Here is a 17,199-nt window from a genome sequence, read left to right on the forward strand (position 1 = left end):
GGAGCAGAAAACGGACGTGAGAGTCACCACAGGTAGGTCATTAACACTGTGAATAAATTTTGTCGAGCTGTTGACGGGACACCTCGAACTGTAAACCAGGCGACTGCTGCTCCTTCTCTTATGTATTTTAATTCATGGAGCTTTTATATTTGTAAAACCTTCCCGGAGCCTAGAAAACAGTTTAGGTTTTGTGACGTGATCCCAGTGTAAAGTCGGCTGAGCGTGAGCGCGCAGCGGCGGCGCCCTGCAATTCCTCACTGCAAACACTAGAATGCTCAGTTTAAAAATATAAACTGTAAATTAATCTGGTCTTATAATGACAAATATTTTACTACAAACTAATTCAAATGAGTATATTTTATAATTATACAGTGAACCTATTGAAGTTTTCCGGTTCTTGTACCATGCTAACTCTGAGAGACGAGACAGTCCAAGTAACTTCAAAACAGTGCTGATTTATTCAAAGGATCACAGGTAAAAATTAACATTACACGCTCAGGTATCTTCCACCTCCAACTTGCATGCAGGCAGCTGAAGGATGAAAAAGACCCTGAACCGAACTATACATTTATCTCTTCGGTTGGGCTAGCCCCCTTCTACACAGGAACGTCAAACCGTAACGTGTCCCTGGTGCCAGCTTTGCAGCTGACCATAGCAGTAGTCAAAACATGAAGAAAATCAATGTGTGTGTGTCTGTTGGTTAAGTGGTGTGTAGCTAAAAACATTTCACACGACTTCTAGTGACATGTCATGACATTAAACATAAGAAAATATTATGGCTAAGGCTACAGTTATACACATCATAATAATAATATTAAACACCCTGTCTGCTGACAATCATCAACTCTTCTCTCTTGTTATCCTTGACCAGATGTACCCTGTAGAAACTCATAAGCATGACTAAGCATTTAACAGTCTAACTAGACATCCTATCTCCACTAAACATTTCTAATACATAAAGTATCTATCCAATTTCTATCTGACTAAAAATACCTAACACTATCCAACAAACCAAACCTTGAAGAAATACCGCGACTCCCGCTGAGTGCTCAGTGGGCAAACGGAAGTCTAAGCGGAAGTCACGTTTACTGTCAGGCTGCTACAGCGAGACAGCAGCGATAACGGAGCTATCATTAGCACCAAAATGAGCGACTTCATTATGATACACGTAGTTTGAATGTGTTTCTGAACTGCTGTCCAGCTGCTCTGACTTCATTTCAGTAACATTTACCTTTCATTAAGGGGGGCTCTGCTCATCAGCACTCTGAAGACGTTGTTTCAGTTTATTTTGGGCTTGTTTCCCAGTTTCTGGATCTTGGAAATCCCCCTGAAATGTACTCTGCTGACTACAGTTTACGTCTTCACGTCTCCGCTGTGTGTCCCTTCTTCCATTCGGGAGACCACGCCCGCCCGGCACAACCCGGTGAGGTATCTAAACGTGTTCCCCCGGTATCAAACCTAGCCACCGAGAGGGGGCGCTACAGGAAACAGGTGTTAACAGAGGGAACACATCGAACGCCGGCACGCGCCGGTTGGCTCTTGGAGCGCGCCCACGATTAACCGGAAGAAAAGCAGACAGTAAGTTAAAGAGCGTGCATAGCAGCAGAGGGAACCTGAGACGGGGTACGTGTCACCACAGGATGCTTTGATTTCCTGTGGAGCGGTCACTATTTCTCTGTGTGTAGTTTGTTCACTCAATCTGCGAACCACTAAAACACGCGCACTTGCGTTTCCTGGATGTTTACTCCAAGCTTTAACCAAGTCATTACCATAATATTACCCACAGGGAAGGCAAAGCCTCCACAAGGACAATGATGCTGGGTGCCCCCCCCCATCAATAGTTTAATGTAAACAGAGAGGGCGGGGCCACACTGAGCAGGTGATCCAGGGACCCGGGAACAGATGAGGTGTGTAGCCAGGTAATTCACTGTGATACGATAGAGCAGGTGATGATATTGTGGTTCTACTGTCTCCAGGCCAGGGTTCTCCCTGTGGACTGTACAGGGAACAATAAAATTCTGTTTGCAGAAATAGAAGAAAAGTGAAAGTGTGTGTGACACTTCCTGTTTTCTCTGTTTAGAGCGCCCAGTCAGTGTTACTGGTTTTCCTCTGAAGATGAGTGGCTGTGTGGAGGAAGAGGAGGACCGAACAGAGTCTCCAGGACCCAACTGTCTGTCTGTGAAGAGCGACTGGTCCAAAGATGAACCTCTGTACTTCAGTAGCCAACCTGGCCCCTCAGACACCAAGTAAGAGAGCCTGTACAAACCACTGAAGCCCAATCCTGTCGCCTCCAACAGCACATAGCGTGTTGATGTCATGTCACTAGACAACCGGTTCTTTTAGCATCTCAGTGTGCTGTTTCTTGTGAAATGATTTTAACAGAGAACAGTTTTGTTTGATAAACAGTTCCTGCTTTGATAAACCCGATGGAGAAAATCAGCCACAGAAACTTGGTTGGCTGGGATCTGTTAGAGTTTACAACACTTTGCATGAGAAATTATGTGTCCCGTGTCAGAGGTTACCTGTGGTCATTGTTTAACCATGAGCATTTGGATTTGTTAACAAAGCTGGCCTGACACAGAGGGAATGCCACAGCTGCTCGTGACCTCAGCTCAAACCTAACGAGGCGTTTTAATGGAAGGCTTTTACTGTGAAGGAGCTTGTGTTAACAACAAACTTCAAGTAGTTCACCAGACAAGAAGCAGGACAGGTCAGATTACAGACTGGGCATGGAATTCAAACTGAAAAGTGGCTCCATGTTTACTGGTTTCTGTCACCTTCAGAGCTTCTGGTTGGTGTCGGATATATCTGGACATCTTATAACAGCAAATCTTTGTTTTCACAGAAAGATGAAGAGGAGTCATGGCTCTGAGGAGCAGCAGCTGTCCCACTGTTCTCAGTGTCAGGATGTGCGAAAGGACCCGGTCTCTACCAGCTGTGGACACTGGTTCTGCAGACAGTGCTTGACCTCATACTGGGGCCAATCTGGCTCATCAGGACGCTCCTGCTCTCCCCAGTGTGGAGACGGACCTGTACAAAGTAAGACTGTACACCTGTCTGCCGATGGACATATCAGATCATTTTAGATGTCCTTGATAGTTGCCTGTTTTTCAGCAGAGTTCAGGTCTGCTCTGTACCAACTTTCCTGGGTTTTGTCCTGCATCCCAAGGCATGCATCATTAAAAACAACACAAACACACTGTACAAAATCACAACAACATATAAGACAGTTTGAAGGTAACACTCTGAGTAAATACAGCTGAGAGCTCAGACTTCAGCTGTTTTGGAGACGGGGAAAAAAGAGGTCTTAAATCTGTGCAGTCGAACCTATGGGTGTCTAAGGCTTCTGATGGCAGCAACTGGTGTTCACCATGTAAAATATGCCAGGAATCTAATCCTATCTTAGCAGCCACAGACCACGTCCTTTCAACACTGGTTTGGAAGCCTGTCTCAGTTGTTGACCCACAGTCTTAGAGCAAATCCTTATGAGTCCGTGCAGCTGAGCTTTCAGCCGGACAGAGAGCCAGTTGGGCCGGCAGAAAAATCATCATGCATAACACTGTATTACTGACTGAAAAGTTAATGACAGAAGCTGTGTGCTAGCTCCAACTGACCTTGTTGTTTTGATTGTTTTTTATATTGTCTATGAGGTCAACAAATTTACTTTTCTCTCATTTTTTTATTTCAGCCGGTGGTGGTCTGCAGGAGGTGCTGGATGAACATAAGATCAGTCTGAGGAGCAGATGTGAACGTGTGATTGAAGGAACTGATGGAACAGGAAGTGAAACCCTCCTCAACAGGATCTACACTGAACTCTACATCACAGAGGGACACAGTGAAGAGGTCAATACCCAACATGAAGTGAGGCAGCTTGAGACCACGTCCAAGAAGAAGACCCTCCGGGACACTCCAATCAAGTGCCACCAGATCTTTAAAGCCTTCCCCGACCAACAGAGACCCATCAGAGCAGCCCTGACAAGCGGCGTCGCCGGCGTTGGTAAAACCTTCTCGGTGCAGAAGTTCACTCTGGACTGGGCAGAGGGCTTGGAAAACCAAGATGTCAGCCTGCTGGTTCTGCTCTCGTTCAGGGAGCTGAACCTGATCAGACATGAGCAGCACAGTCTTCTCACGCTGCTCCATGTTTTCCATCCAACCTTACAGAAGGTCACAGCAGAGGAGCTGGCTGTCTGTAAAGCTCTGTTCATCTTTGACGGCCTGGATGAAAGCAGACTTTCACTATCGCCAGGGTGACAGAAGTACGAGGCTTCACCGACGCCCAGAATGACGAGTACTTCAGGAGGAGGTTCGGTGATGAAGAGCTGTCCAGCAGGATCATCTCCCACATCAAGGCCTCCAGGAGCCTCCACATCATGTGTCAAGTCCCCGTCTTCTGCTGGATTGCTGCTACAGTCCTGGAGCACATGTTGATTACAGAGCAGAGAGGAGAGCTGCCCAAGACCCTGACGGACCTGTACTCACACTTCCTGCTGGTTCAGACCAAGAGGAAGAAGCACAAGTACGGTGAGGGACATGGGACGAGTCCACAGGAGCTGCAGGAGGCTGACAGGGATGTTCTTCTGAAGCTGGGGAGGCTGGCGTTTGAACATCTGGAGACAGGAAACATCATGTTCTACCAAGAAGACCTGGAGGAGTGTGGTCTGGATGTCCCAGAGGCCTTGGTGTACTCAGGACTTTGTACAGAGATCTTCAAAAGAGAGTGGGTGATATTCCAGAAATCAGTCTACTGCTTTGTTCATCTGAGTGTTCAGGAGTTTCTGGCTGCAGTCTACATGGTCCACTGCTACACCAACAGGAACACAGAGGTACTGGAGATGTTTCTGGGGGAAGACTACAGTTACTTTTTCTTGGATGTCTTCCTGAGGGCAGCCATGAAGAAATCCCTGGAAAGTAAAAACGGCCACCTGGACCTGTTTGTCCGCTTCCTTCATGGCCTCTGTCTGGAGTCCCACCAGAGACTCTTAGGAGGCCTGCTGGGTCAGACAGAGAACAGTCCAAAAACCATCCAGAGAGCCATCGACAACCTGAAGGAGATGAGCAGTGATGAAGTCTCTCCTGACAGAAGCATCAACATCTTTCACTGTCTGATGGAGCTGAACGACCACTCAGTCTATCAGGAGATCCAAAAGTTCCTGAAGTCGGAGACCAGGTCAGGGCAGAGACTCTCTGAGTTCCAGTGCTCAGCTCTGGCCTACATGCTGCAGATGACAGAGGAGGTTCTGGATGAGTTGGACCTGGAGAAATACAAGACATCAAAGGAGGGACGACTGAGACTGGTCCCAGCTGTGAGGAACTGCAGAAAGGCTCGGTGAGTCCAGATGTGACCATCAACCCCCTAAACCTGCTGAATTTTCTGACCCCCTTTCCTGTATCGCTCCAAACGTAGGCAAGGCAAGTTAATTTATAAAGCACATTTTTATTCAAAGTTCTTAAGACAGTGCACACAAATAGATAAATCATTGGAAGCAAAAGTTACACGCAAGTACAGGATATATACCCAGTACATCTAGTACAGCTGTGGCAGACTGTGGATTCTCACTGTTCCTAATTTACTCTGTACCACTTTTCCTTAGTCCATGCAGATTCTCAGTCATCCAGGTCATAGTAAGCTGAAAAAACTTAGAATATATCAACTGGACTTAGTTTTAGGTTGACGACGCTTCACGTCTCATCCAAGAGGCTTCATCAGTTCTGCCCGACTGGTATTGAGTCTGAGATATTTATCCCCATCGGTGGTGTTTCAGCCCTTTGATGCCCAAAAATGTGCCCTTATGACTGAGTCAATATAGCCCAGTATTGGTGAGCGTCGTTACCTGTCTTTGAGCCCTCAACTGTGAACGTTTGATAACTATGTACACAAATCTACGAGTTGTTTCAGTTAGGAGCTCATTCCCACATCCCACATGAATGCCCAGTGTCACAGCAGGGATGCTGATGACCGGGGAGACGTCAGAAAACTAATAACCTGGGCGCAACATGTGGCAAACCAGCTACGGACTCCACCTCCCACAGCGACCTCCAGCTGCTGTAGCTGAAGTCAGAACAACCGCATACACCCTAAGTGTTCTTTGTTGCGCTGCGCGGAGTGGCAGCAAGTTACAGCAGCTGTGTCCTCGTTGTGTTCTTTTCTGTGTTTTTATAAAGTTCCGTTCTTATGTGTCTCTTCTTATGGTGGTGTCTGTTCTTATGGTGTTATGTTGGTTGTTCTCTATTGCTGCTGTAACACAGAAATTTCCCCACTGTGGCATCAATAAAGTATCTACTCTAACACTGCCACAGATTAGCATACCTAACTGAGCATTATGTTGACCTTAATGACCTTTCAGTGGTGCATAGCAAACCACCGACCCACCTGTCCAGCAGAAAAAGAGCAACCTCTGTGTTTGTTCTCATCCCTTTTAGATCCCACAACTCCCTCTGTCTTTGTGTTGACACGGGTCTCCCAGCTTCCCTGATCATAGTCCTTTTTTCAGTTTTTGTCTTTGTCCTCGTGCTCCTTGTTCTGATTGGCTGAAATTAGCTGGCCTGACCCGAGACTCCAATCCTTTCTCCACCTTCACAGAGTGAGCACAGCCCAGTGCCACCTGGGGTTTGTGGAGCACACAGACTGAAAGGCCAGACAGAGAAATGTGAGGAAAACTTAGATGAATGAGTCAAAATGTGTAATGATGTCAAATCTCTGAATATACCTTTAAGTGGCAAACAGTCTGTAGTCTTAACAGTGGCTCCAGCTGGGCAGATCTGAGTTCTAATGGGAGCTGGTTCCAGCTGTGGGCAGCATTATTAGGTACACCTGTACAGCTGTGTGCACTTCAGTGCAACACTTCCACCTTAATATCTGTTTATGAAGCTCAACATGTTTCAGTCTTTGAAACTGTCATAAATGTATAAATTCAGTTATATGTTTATTACGGAGGTCATAGTTAAAGGTGGCCGGACTACATTATATTCAGATGTGTTCCTAATATTCTGACCCTCTCATGTATATAGCTAGAGAGGACAAAATATAGAGACCCTTGGACCCTCACTTTGTCTTTCATACAAACATATTTTGTATTTTATGTGTCATGACAGACTTACTAACTGTCAAATCTCCAAGACTCACTGTGATGTCGTGGCCTCAACTCTGAAGTCCAGCCCCTCCCATCTGAGAGAACTGGACCTGAGTGAAAACAGCCTTCAGGATCCAGGAGTGGAGCTACTGTCTGCTGGACTGGAGAGTCCACACTGTCGCCTGGAGGCTCTGAGGTCAGTTCACTGTGAAGGAGTGGAATGAGTGGGCTGACATTTGGATGAGGCTGACATGACGATGAGCCCCAGTAACAGAAGGACGAGCTGATCAGCTCCCCCAGCGTTATCTTTGCGCTTTAGAATGAGATAGAGGCCAAAAAAAGGGCGAAATAAGATGGAAAAATAGATGTGTTGGGCTAGAAACTCTGTTCAGACTTTAAAACGTCTTCCTAAGGACATTTGGACTACTAACTTTCTTTTGTTGCTACTTTTATACTTTTTATGTTGGTGAACTTTTTGTCAACTTTTTCTAAATGATGGTTTTCTATGGGGAAACTCTAATTCCTCTAAACCATCCTGTCTTTGTCAGCTTCCTGCTTCGTTACACGGGCTGGAGAAGTCATTTAAACTTTATGCTGATCCAAAGACTTTAGACGTTTTAGTCTTGAGCTCAGCGTTTTGATATACATTATACATTTCAGCCTCTAAGTTGGTTTGGATGGTATAATGTTCCACGTTTCTCAACTTTTTTCTGTTTTCTTCTGTTAACTTTTAACTTTAATAAACAATTTATACATGTAAAATGTAGAGAAATCTGTCAGGATTCAGGAATGGCACTTCCTCTTCTGACAGGATGTACTGAGGTTTTGACTGAGATGGTCAAAACCACAGAGAGTGCCGTCTAAATCTCTTGTTCAGTCACACTGTAAGAGGCATCCGGAAATCCTAGCCACCTCTCAGACGAGAGCTGTTCATAGCTCGAGATAAATCCTTCACCTAATGGGAAACCTTCACGGACATGTTGGCTGAAGCCTCCGACTGCCCACAGTCAACAGATGTTTTTCATAGGACCGTTTTTCTTCAGTCATTCAGTTTTGTGAGGCAAAGTTTTTAAAGTTTTCCTGCGTTATTGACGAAAAGCGAGTCATGTAACGATGCACCTGCCGATCGTCCATTGTTCTCTACTCTGTTTACTGCAGTCAGTCAGTATCCGTGTTAACTGAGCCTCTTCTGATCCACGATACACGTCACCTATTACTACTGCAGTACTAGCCCATTCATTACCTCTATTCTCATTACTGGTATTTCTGAATGATAGTTTTCTGTGTCAGATAGTTTTAGATGCACTAACATTTCAACACTCAGCAACTTCTGGGTGATCAGCGTCTTCCGGCAGTGTGTCAGCTCTCCTGACGTCATTTCTCCATAAATAACCTTTTCCAATTCAACTTATTTTAGAGAAAAGCTAATTGATTAGGACATGTCTGGCTGGACTGTGAACGATTTTATCTACATGCTTTATTCTTCATTCAGATTGATTGAGTGCAGGTTGTCAGAGACCAGCTGTGCTTCTCTGGCCTCAGCTCTGAAGTCCAACTCCTCCCATCTGAGACACCTGGACCTGAGTGACAATGACCTGCAGGATCCAGCAGTGAAGCAGCTGTGTGGTTTTCTGGAGAGTCCACACTGTCGACTGGAGACTCTGAGGTCAGATACCATGTTTTAGTTCTGTGCTGAGACAACAACATTCACTGTCTGCTGGGCACAGTGTTTTATTCAATCGAGTCTCATACTGTCAAAATATCAAATCAGAAGACATTTTTTTTAGGATTCAACCATTCTAACTGACAGGTAACCCCTGTTGTGGGGCTTCTCTAAGTTTTATATATTTGCATCAATTTGATTATTCATAAATAATAAATAATACATAGAAATGGGTTAAAATAAATTAAGATTTCTACAGTGAAACTACTGTATATTATTTAATACATGAGCAGTGGCCAGCTGCAGTTCCTTGGCTGCAGTGGACAACTGGTTGAAACCCCCTTTATCTCTAGAGGGCTGCCTGCGGGCTAGGACAAGTCCCCGCCAACTTTGGTCAGGACATCTGTGTCATTAATGAGAGCTCGGTGTCACTTCTGGTATCTGACTGGTTTGAACCTGCATCCTGTTGGGTTCAGCTGTTTGGAGTTTCCACTTTCTAAACTTCTACTGGGCGCCTTCCTGGGGAGGTGTTCCAGGCATGTCCCACCGGGAGGAGGCCCCAGGGAAGACCCAGGACACACTGGAGGGACTATGTCTCTCAGCTGGCCTGGGAACACCTCAACATTCCCCCCAGAGGAGCTGGAGGAAGTGTCTATGGAGAGGGAAGTCTGGGCATCTCTGCTTAGACTGCTGCCCCCATGACCTGGTTCCGGATAAGCGGAGGAAGATGGATGGATAAACTTCTACTTTCTAAACCTTCTTCAGCTCTGAACAGATGATTGAGCCCTGAATGGTTTCAGGCAGGAACTTGGTCTTCTAACGTCACATGGTTTGTTCTTTATTCAGACTGAGGGAGTGCAGGTTGTCAGAGACCAGCTGTGCTTCTCTGGCCTCAGCTCTGACGTCCAACCCCTCCCATCTGAGAGAACTGAACCTTAGTGGAAACAAGCTGCAGGACACGGGAGTGAAGCAGCTGTGTGGTTTTCTGGAGAGTCCACACTGTCGCCTGGAGACTCTGAGGTCAGTTCACTTCCTGTTCGTACTGTATATTTTAGGTTCCTAATCCACCACTGAACCCAATTTATCTTTGTATGGTCACATACGCACCAGCAGCCTCTTGATAGTAGCTCCTGTACACCAGACACCTCTGAGCGTGCTCAGACCTGCTGTCCTGTTTAGATCACTTTGCGAGCTTGTTGTGCTACATATCACAACCTGTTGACGTTGGGTTTAAGTTCTTTGACCTAGATGTCTCAGACAGAGACCTATAAGATTGATGAGTGTCACTTTATTAGCACATATTAAAGCCACAATGTTCCCATCATTAATGGATTCTTTAAATTTCAGCCAAGTCTCTGGAGACTCTTCAACAGTGCATGCTGGAAAGTCTGCTAATAGGCTCATTTTGTTTGTTTAAAAACTACGAGCATTTTATTCATTCAGCATATTGTGCTAAGTGGAGAGACCAAGTCAGAACAGGTAAGGTGTGTAGCTTCTAAGGTGGCCTGACACTACACGTTTTATGTTGAATTAACAGACTCCTGTAATTACCTCGAGTTGTTCGACTGTCCTGGGAATGAATCCCACTGACTCCTGAACAGAACCTCTGATTGCACAGGCTCAGGGCTCTGCAGTGGGAGCACACCAGAGTTGATGCAAACGCCTGTTATAAACATTACTTACAGTGACAGATTATTCTTTATTCAGACTGTGGGGCTGCAGCTTGTCAGGGACCAGCTGTGCTTCTCTGGCCTCAGCTCTGAAGTCCAACCCCTCCCATGTCAGAGAGCTGAACCTGAGTAACAACAACCTGCAGGATCCAGCAGTGAAGCAGCTGTGTGGTTTTCTGGAGAGTCCACACTGTCGACTGGAGACTCTGAGGTCAGATACCATGTTTTAGTTCTGTGCTGACAACAATCTGGAGACATAAGGCTGATATCATGCTGGTCCACAGTGAGGATGTTAATGGTATAGTCTTTTTTTTTTTTTTACAATGATTCAGTGACTGTCTCTTAGATTTCTCCCTTAGAATAATAAAGTCACATGTAATCAATCAGACAATAACATAAACCCATATCAAATTAGCATCTGCACTCAATTAACAAAGTAGTAAAATGTTTTTAAAGTACCGCAAACGAGCAGATACAGAACGTATTATTACAACAACTTGGGTTTGAATATTTCAGTTACAACATTACAATGAAAGTGAAGCATCAGTGAGTGATTATAAATCTATCAATTTGTTCTCATTTCTTCAAGAAAGAGCTTAAGATGTGAAGTCAGAGCATTAGAGCCACTGTCGGTGTTTTGACCTCTGACCTGTCCCCTCAGAATCCTCATTTTAAATTCAGAAATTTGAATTCTGAGGGGTAAAAGTCAGTAATCTAACAGTAAAGCCAGAACTCAAAGTTCTACAGTGGCTCTGATTCTCCTCTATAGTACATCTTTACTAAGGCAGCCGCATGTTATTGTTCACATTAACGAGAGCTCTGTGCCACTTCCTGTGTCTGACTGGTTTTAACCTGCATCCTGTTGGTTCACTCTTTATTCAGACTGAGTCACTGCAGGTTGTCAGAGACCAGCTGTGCTTCTCTGGCCTCGGCTCTGAAGTCCAACCCCTCCCATGTCAGAGAGCTGGTGCTGAGTGGAAACAAGCTGCAGGACTCGGGGGTGAAGCTGCTGTCTGCTCTCGTGGAAAGGCTGAGGTCAGTCTGGCCTCCTCCAGTTTCCTCAGCGACACTGCTCACAGGCTCCAGGCCTGGGTAGAGGAACAGACAACAGTCAGCTAATCAGATCACATTCAGATGTGTTCGCTCCAATTCGTTAACATAAGCTGAAAGGAAGCTACACTACACAGCTGCTCCACCGTTGGTCTGAAGTCACTGTAAACCCTGATTTATGGCTGCCGCTGTCTGTCTTCTCTCTCAACAGATGGAAGTGATGATCTTTGTGAGAGAGAACACGACTGTGAGAGGACGAGCTGTGACCTGATGATCCAGATGGGGGAAAGCTGCAGCAACAGCTTGTCGACCGGGCCGTGTTCCTGGGAGGTCCTGCTTCATCCAGCAGTGACTGTTCAGGTGTTTGGTCTGTGCTGCTGCTTCAGTGTATGGGAGTACAACCCCATCATCATGTTTGAGGGTGCATGTGGAGCGCCGCTCAGTTTGCAGCTCATCTGAGAGCGAGCAGCCACAGGTTTGTAAGCACAGTCAGTTGAGAGCGAGGACAGTCGGGAGCATAACAGATTTGAGCAGCGAGGATCCTCCCTTGCTCTTAAACCTGATTCTACTCTCACATATCTGTTCCTGTGCTCTCAAAGTCTGACTTTCAGACTGAAGAGCGCTTTCAAACCTTTTGGCTCAGACACACTTTAAACAAACTGCAGTGGAGACACCTGAGCGCGTAGCCTCAGAAACGGCCTGGATTACGCTCTCGTCTGCATTTGCACTTACCTGTGTTTCAAATGCTGAGTTGCAAACTGAGTAGCGCTCGAAATGTGGTCTGTGCGCCCTCAAAAACTCTGGCGGGGGATCTACTACCACAGAAATCTTTCCCTGTAATAATAGAAAACTTGAGTAATAAAAGATGTCCACGAACTCACTTTTCCCTTCACCTGAGCGTAGAGATCCTCTGCACCGTCAGACATCCATGTGTCTGTTCCGGGCACTTTGACCTCTGCATACACTGTGTCCTGCTGCTGTCTGTCCTGCACCAAGTTGGTGCGTGCTCCAGCTCTCAGGCTGGAGAAGTTGATCTCCCCATAATGGATGTTTTCTTCTGCTGGTCTGGCTGGTTCTTGAGGAGCCGGATCTTGGCCCGTTGGACTCTGTGAAAAATGGATCAAATGAGAACGAACTTTTATCCACTTCTGTTAGTTCACTTTGTCATCGCTCACTCAGCTCAGATTAATGACCTTCCACTTTACATTTTGAACACTATAAACATGATACTGGACTGTTCATGTGAACTGCTGTCAGGATGATTTGTTGTTTCCTGTTTCTTCACATTTAACTCACTAATGAGGAACCTGCTCAGCTCAGTCACACACTTCTGTACTTTAAAATGTTTTCCCACCTGTGTCTGATGTCTCAGCTTTAACTGCCTGGAAAAAGAAAAAATAAAATTATACAGTTGCAATAAATACATTAAAGCCAGTCATTTTGGATCTACAGAGAAGTCTGGCTGCAGCATTTTGACTTAATCCTAAGTCTGAGAGGTCGGACAGTGAGCTACAGTTGTTATGTGATGTAACCATATCATAGATATTTTATGTAACTGCAGTGAAACACTTGTACATTGACTTCAATGCTGTGGCTCATGAGGTAGGGCAGTCGTCTCCTGACCAGCAAGTTGGTGGTTCAACTCCCGGTCTCCCCGCATGCCTAAGTGTCCCTGAGCAAGACACTGAACCCCGAATTGCTCCCGGTGGCTTGACTAGCGCTGGTGCATGGCAGCCTGTCGTCATCGGTGTGTGAATGTTGTGTGTGAATGGGTGAATGGTGTATAATCTTCTGTAAAGCGCTGTAAAGCGCTTTGGCCAGTGCAACACACTGTCAGAAAGCGCTATATAAAATACAGTCCATTTACCATTCACTATCGTGTCTGGTTTCCGCAGCACAACTTCACATTTGAAGGTGACAGTGACAGTGAAGGTTTCATCAACGTAAGCTTCCAAAATCTTTTGTGAAATCGTCATTCACATGATTTAGATTTGTAGTGAAAAAACAGTGTTATCTGCATAAAGATGGATATCATGGTTCTCTTTGTACAATGTGAGTTTGGTGGTAGCGTGTGGACAGAACAGTAGTGACCCGAGTAACAGAGCCCTGAGGAACTTGAAACACACCTGTGAACTCCCAGTTACGAAAGTAACACTTCACATTTAGTCAGAAAAACAGCATGGATCTGGGTGTAACGCTGGTTTAAGACACTTACCAAATGGCGACGACCACACAGACGAGTGCAGCAATCGCAATGATCCCTCCGACAACCGCCCTCCATGGTACACACCCTACAGAAACAGACAATACTATAGGTCAGGAAGAATAAAATGCCTTATACACTCTTTTGAAATGCAATGAAAGTCTCTTGCGTTCTTCTTTCTGCCCAGCCCCTATGTTTCTGCATTCCTGTACAGTCAAGGCCCCTCCCACTTACAATCTGTTCGACAGCAGCTGCTGTCCTTCCACTGCAAAATGCAGTGGTTTACCTTCTATAGTCAGATGGATCTCTGATGATTTCTGACTCCCAAGATCATTTGTGGCCATGCAGTAATAAACTCCCCCTTCTGTGGCATTAAAGCTGTAAACGTCTCCTTCAGACACGTTCACGGGTCCGTCTTTGCTGGTCTTGAACCAGGTGAAGCGGCTGACAGGAGGCCTGGCTCTGCTGCGGCAGGTCAGGTTCACACAGCTACCTGCTGACACCACACCTGGTGGACTGATGGATGCTGAGGTGTCCTTGGGCATGTCTGAGGAAAACATGACACTCACTTGGTTAATTAAAATCAGATGACATCCCATGAGCTCTATGCACTGGCAGGATCAACAACAATGTGGTTGTCTTACAGGACACGTTGAGAGTCACTGCAGTCTCCACTGTCTTTACACCTTGGCCTCCATTCACAGGATATGTGGCAGTACAGGTGATGTTGTTTCTATCGTGTGTGTCTGACAGAGTGATGGTCTCCTGGAGTGTAGTTGTCAAGGTTCCATCTGTGTTTTCCTGTGTTATGGCACGAGAGTCCCTTTGGAGACTCCAGGAGAGGTTAGGAGGGAAGTGTGGACAGGGATTGGAAGCTGAGCAGGTCACATTGACAGACTCCGCCTCCTTTGTAGCACCTGAGATCTCTATTGTGGGGGTCAGAGAATCTGGATCCAAATCACACATTTTACATTAAAGAGGAGTGTGTTACAACCTTTTTATATGACAACATTAGTTCCACAGTGAAGGCCGGTGTCACACCAGAAAAGCCACAGTAGTGTTACAGACTAACCAATGGGAATAAAGCTCACTCACCTCTAACATTTATTTGAAGAGGATCACAAGAAGCTGTTGCCCTGTATGAACTGTTCTCCATCCTGAAGTAGTACACATCTGTGTAACTTGTGGTTAAATTGGAAAATAGAGTGGTGCAGTTCATCTGATTCAGGTTTCCAGTAATATTCATTGGATAGGTATTAACAGCCAAGCTACTGTTGTAGATCACATTGTTTGGAGAGGCACCAAAATTAGCGTCAGTTTTGATCCACACACCATAGATCGGTCCTGCGTTGTTGATGTTAGCTTTTGATTTAGTGCTGAAGTTACAGGGGATTTGCAATGAAGAGGCCTACACCACCAGAACAGGCAGCCGAAGCACCTGTGAAGCAAATGTCATTATGAACAGAAGGTGGGAAAACAAGCATGAAGAGAAGGTTCAGCCTGACGTTTCAAGCTGGACCTTTTCTTTATACAACACTGTAGTCAGGGAGTGAACAGTTGGAAGTGTAGCTCTAACACACTGTCCTTCTGGTGGTGTTTCTAAACAAAGTTCAGATGGTAAATGATTTAGTAAGTGAGTGAACAAGCTGACCTGAAACACTCAGCCACATGCTGACCGCCACCACAGACACAAACCGGCTCCCTGGAACACAAATATAATACAGCTGTCACTTTGCAGTCGTTTTAATCCAGACGTTTACAGACTGACACAGCATTCAGTCTTCTGAAGCAACTTCCGTACTTCAAATCCACACCAGAAACTTTGTCTGCTGAGCTTCGAAATCACTTAAAATATAACACAAAACAACAGGATTCATGTTTTTATACCAATTAGTTTACATGGTATCTGTCATTGGCAGTGCAGTACACAACAACAAAATACAGGTTTTAGTTTAAGAAGCAAATAGTAAATGCAAACCTACCAAACATGCCCGCAGTAGAAAAAGGAGAAGTGTAATAATTCTGAGGTTAAATGAGGTGAAATGATTTGTGAATTTTGGCAGATTTGCAGTGAAGCGTGCAACATGGAAGACAGACGGTCTAACTTCTGTGTTTAGCTCATCACATGACCCCCTGGTTATTAATGAGCAAAACTACTGGCTGCTCACCCTTCCTGCGAACAAGGAAATCAGATGTGGACACATCATTTGCATGACTTATTCCTCCTCAAACATCCTATTTAACAGGCTCACTGCAGGACCATGTTCCTTATCTTTTACAGGACACATCCCATAACTCACAGTACTGACGACAGATCTGAACAGGTGACTATTAACTTGAATGGTTTCTACACAGCTGGCAGCAGAAACAGATGTGAGGAGTCCCTGCACTGGTTGTTGCTGACATCTGGTGGTGACAGAAAGAACCGCAGCCTGGTTTCAAACCTGAAGCTATAGATCACGTGTCAAACTGAAGGCTTGCGGGCCACATCCGGCCCAGCGTACAATTACATCTGGCCCACAAGATCATTTTATATATATATTTTTAATGGCCCGGCGATATAAAGCACCGATAACATACAAACTACAAATCCTATAATACAACGCAACAGCTGCCTTACCGAACAATAGGCTACCTGCGATCATTCCCGCATCAATTACGTCAGACCAATCAAACGTCTGTTGATGTATACAACCCTAATTTCAAGTCAAACCTAGCCCATAACAAGACCATACCATACCATACCAACTTTATTTATAAAGCACTAAAAAACAACCAGAGTGGACCAAAGTGCTGTACATTGCAATAAAACAGTATAAATTATAAACCCACAAACAACAATATAAAATATTATCAATATAAAAAAATGACTAAAATCAACACAAAAATAAAATATCAAAATGCCAGGGAAAATAAATGAGTTTTTAAAAGAGACTTAAAAACAGACAGGGTAGAGGCTTGTCTAATGGACAGCGGTAAATCATTCCAGAGTTTAGGACCAGCAACTGCGAAGGCTCGATCGCCTCTAAGCTTACGCTTTGTTCTTGGGACACTCAAGAGAAACTGATTTGCTGACCTCAGAGAGCGTGTGGGTGTATGCCAATGAAGCAAATCAGATAAGTAGGATGGTGCAGAGCCATGAAGAGATTTAAAAACAAAGAGTAAAATTTTGTAATGGACCTGAAAATGCACAGGTAACCAATGTAGGGAGGCCAAAACTGGAGAGATATGCTCATATTTTCTTGTACATGTTAAAAGACGCGCTGCTGCATTTTGGACCATCTGGAGGCGAGTGATAGAAGACTCACCGACCCCAAGATACAACGAGTTACAATAGCATGAATAAGCGTTTCAAAATGCTGTCTAGAGACAAATGCTTTTACTTTAGCCAACTGTCTTAGTTGAAAGAAACTAGTGTCGTGGCAAGAGTGTGATACCTACTAAATTAATTCAGACAAACCATTACAATTTAAAGGATCATTTAATATTACAATTATTCTAAATAGAGTAGTATTTAAACAGATACTCTTGTAGTTAGGGAAC

At 45.0% G+C, this 17,199-nt stretch overlaps 2 protein-coding genes across 2 annotated transcripts; one reads left to right on the forward strand and one right to left on the reverse strand.

Annotated features, from left to right (window-relative positions):
• Nucleotides 1-1,082: 1,082 nt before the first annotated feature.
• LOC109974955 (NACHT, LRR and PYD domains-containing protein 12-like) lies at nt 1,083-12,235 on the forward strand. Its single transcript, XM_020625422.1, is given in 11 exon segments — nt 1,083-1,423; nt 2,081-2,246; nt 2,846-3,039; nt 3,689-4,240; nt 4,243-5,326; nt 7,093-7,266; nt 8,563-8,736; nt 9,580-9,753; nt 10,441-10,614; nt 11,286-11,438; nt 11,665-12,235. Coding segments are annotated over 11 exon segments (2,946 nt in total). The 5' UTR covers nt 1,083-1,332; the 3' UTR covers nt 11,675-12,235.
• Nucleotides 12,236-12,245: 10 nt separating this feature from the next.
• On the reverse strand, nt 12,246-16,301 carry LOC109974990 (sialic acid-binding Ig-like lectin 13). Its single transcript, XM_020625488.1, has 8 exons — nt 16,292-16,301; nt 15,333-15,358; nt 14,752-15,064; nt 14,301-14,603; nt 13,943-14,203; nt 13,669-13,744; nt 12,808-12,835; nt 12,246-12,559 (listed from the first exon to the last, which is right to left on the reverse strand). The coding sequence occupies exons 1-8, from the start codon at nt 16,299-16,301 to the stop codon at nt 12,269-12,271; spliced, it is 1,308 nt and encodes a 435-aa protein (XP_020481144.1). The 3' UTR covers nt 12,246-12,268.
• Nucleotides 16,302-17,199: the final 898 nt, after the last annotated feature.

This window comes from Monopterus albus, unplaced genomic scaffold (assembly GCF_001952655.1).
Source record: "Monopterus albus unplaced genomic scaffold, M_albus_1.0 scaffold355.1, whole genome shotgun sequence".
Taxonomy (NCBI): domain Eukaryota; kingdom Metazoa; phylum Chordata; class Actinopteri; order Synbranchiformes; family Synbranchidae; genus Monopterus; species Monopterus albus.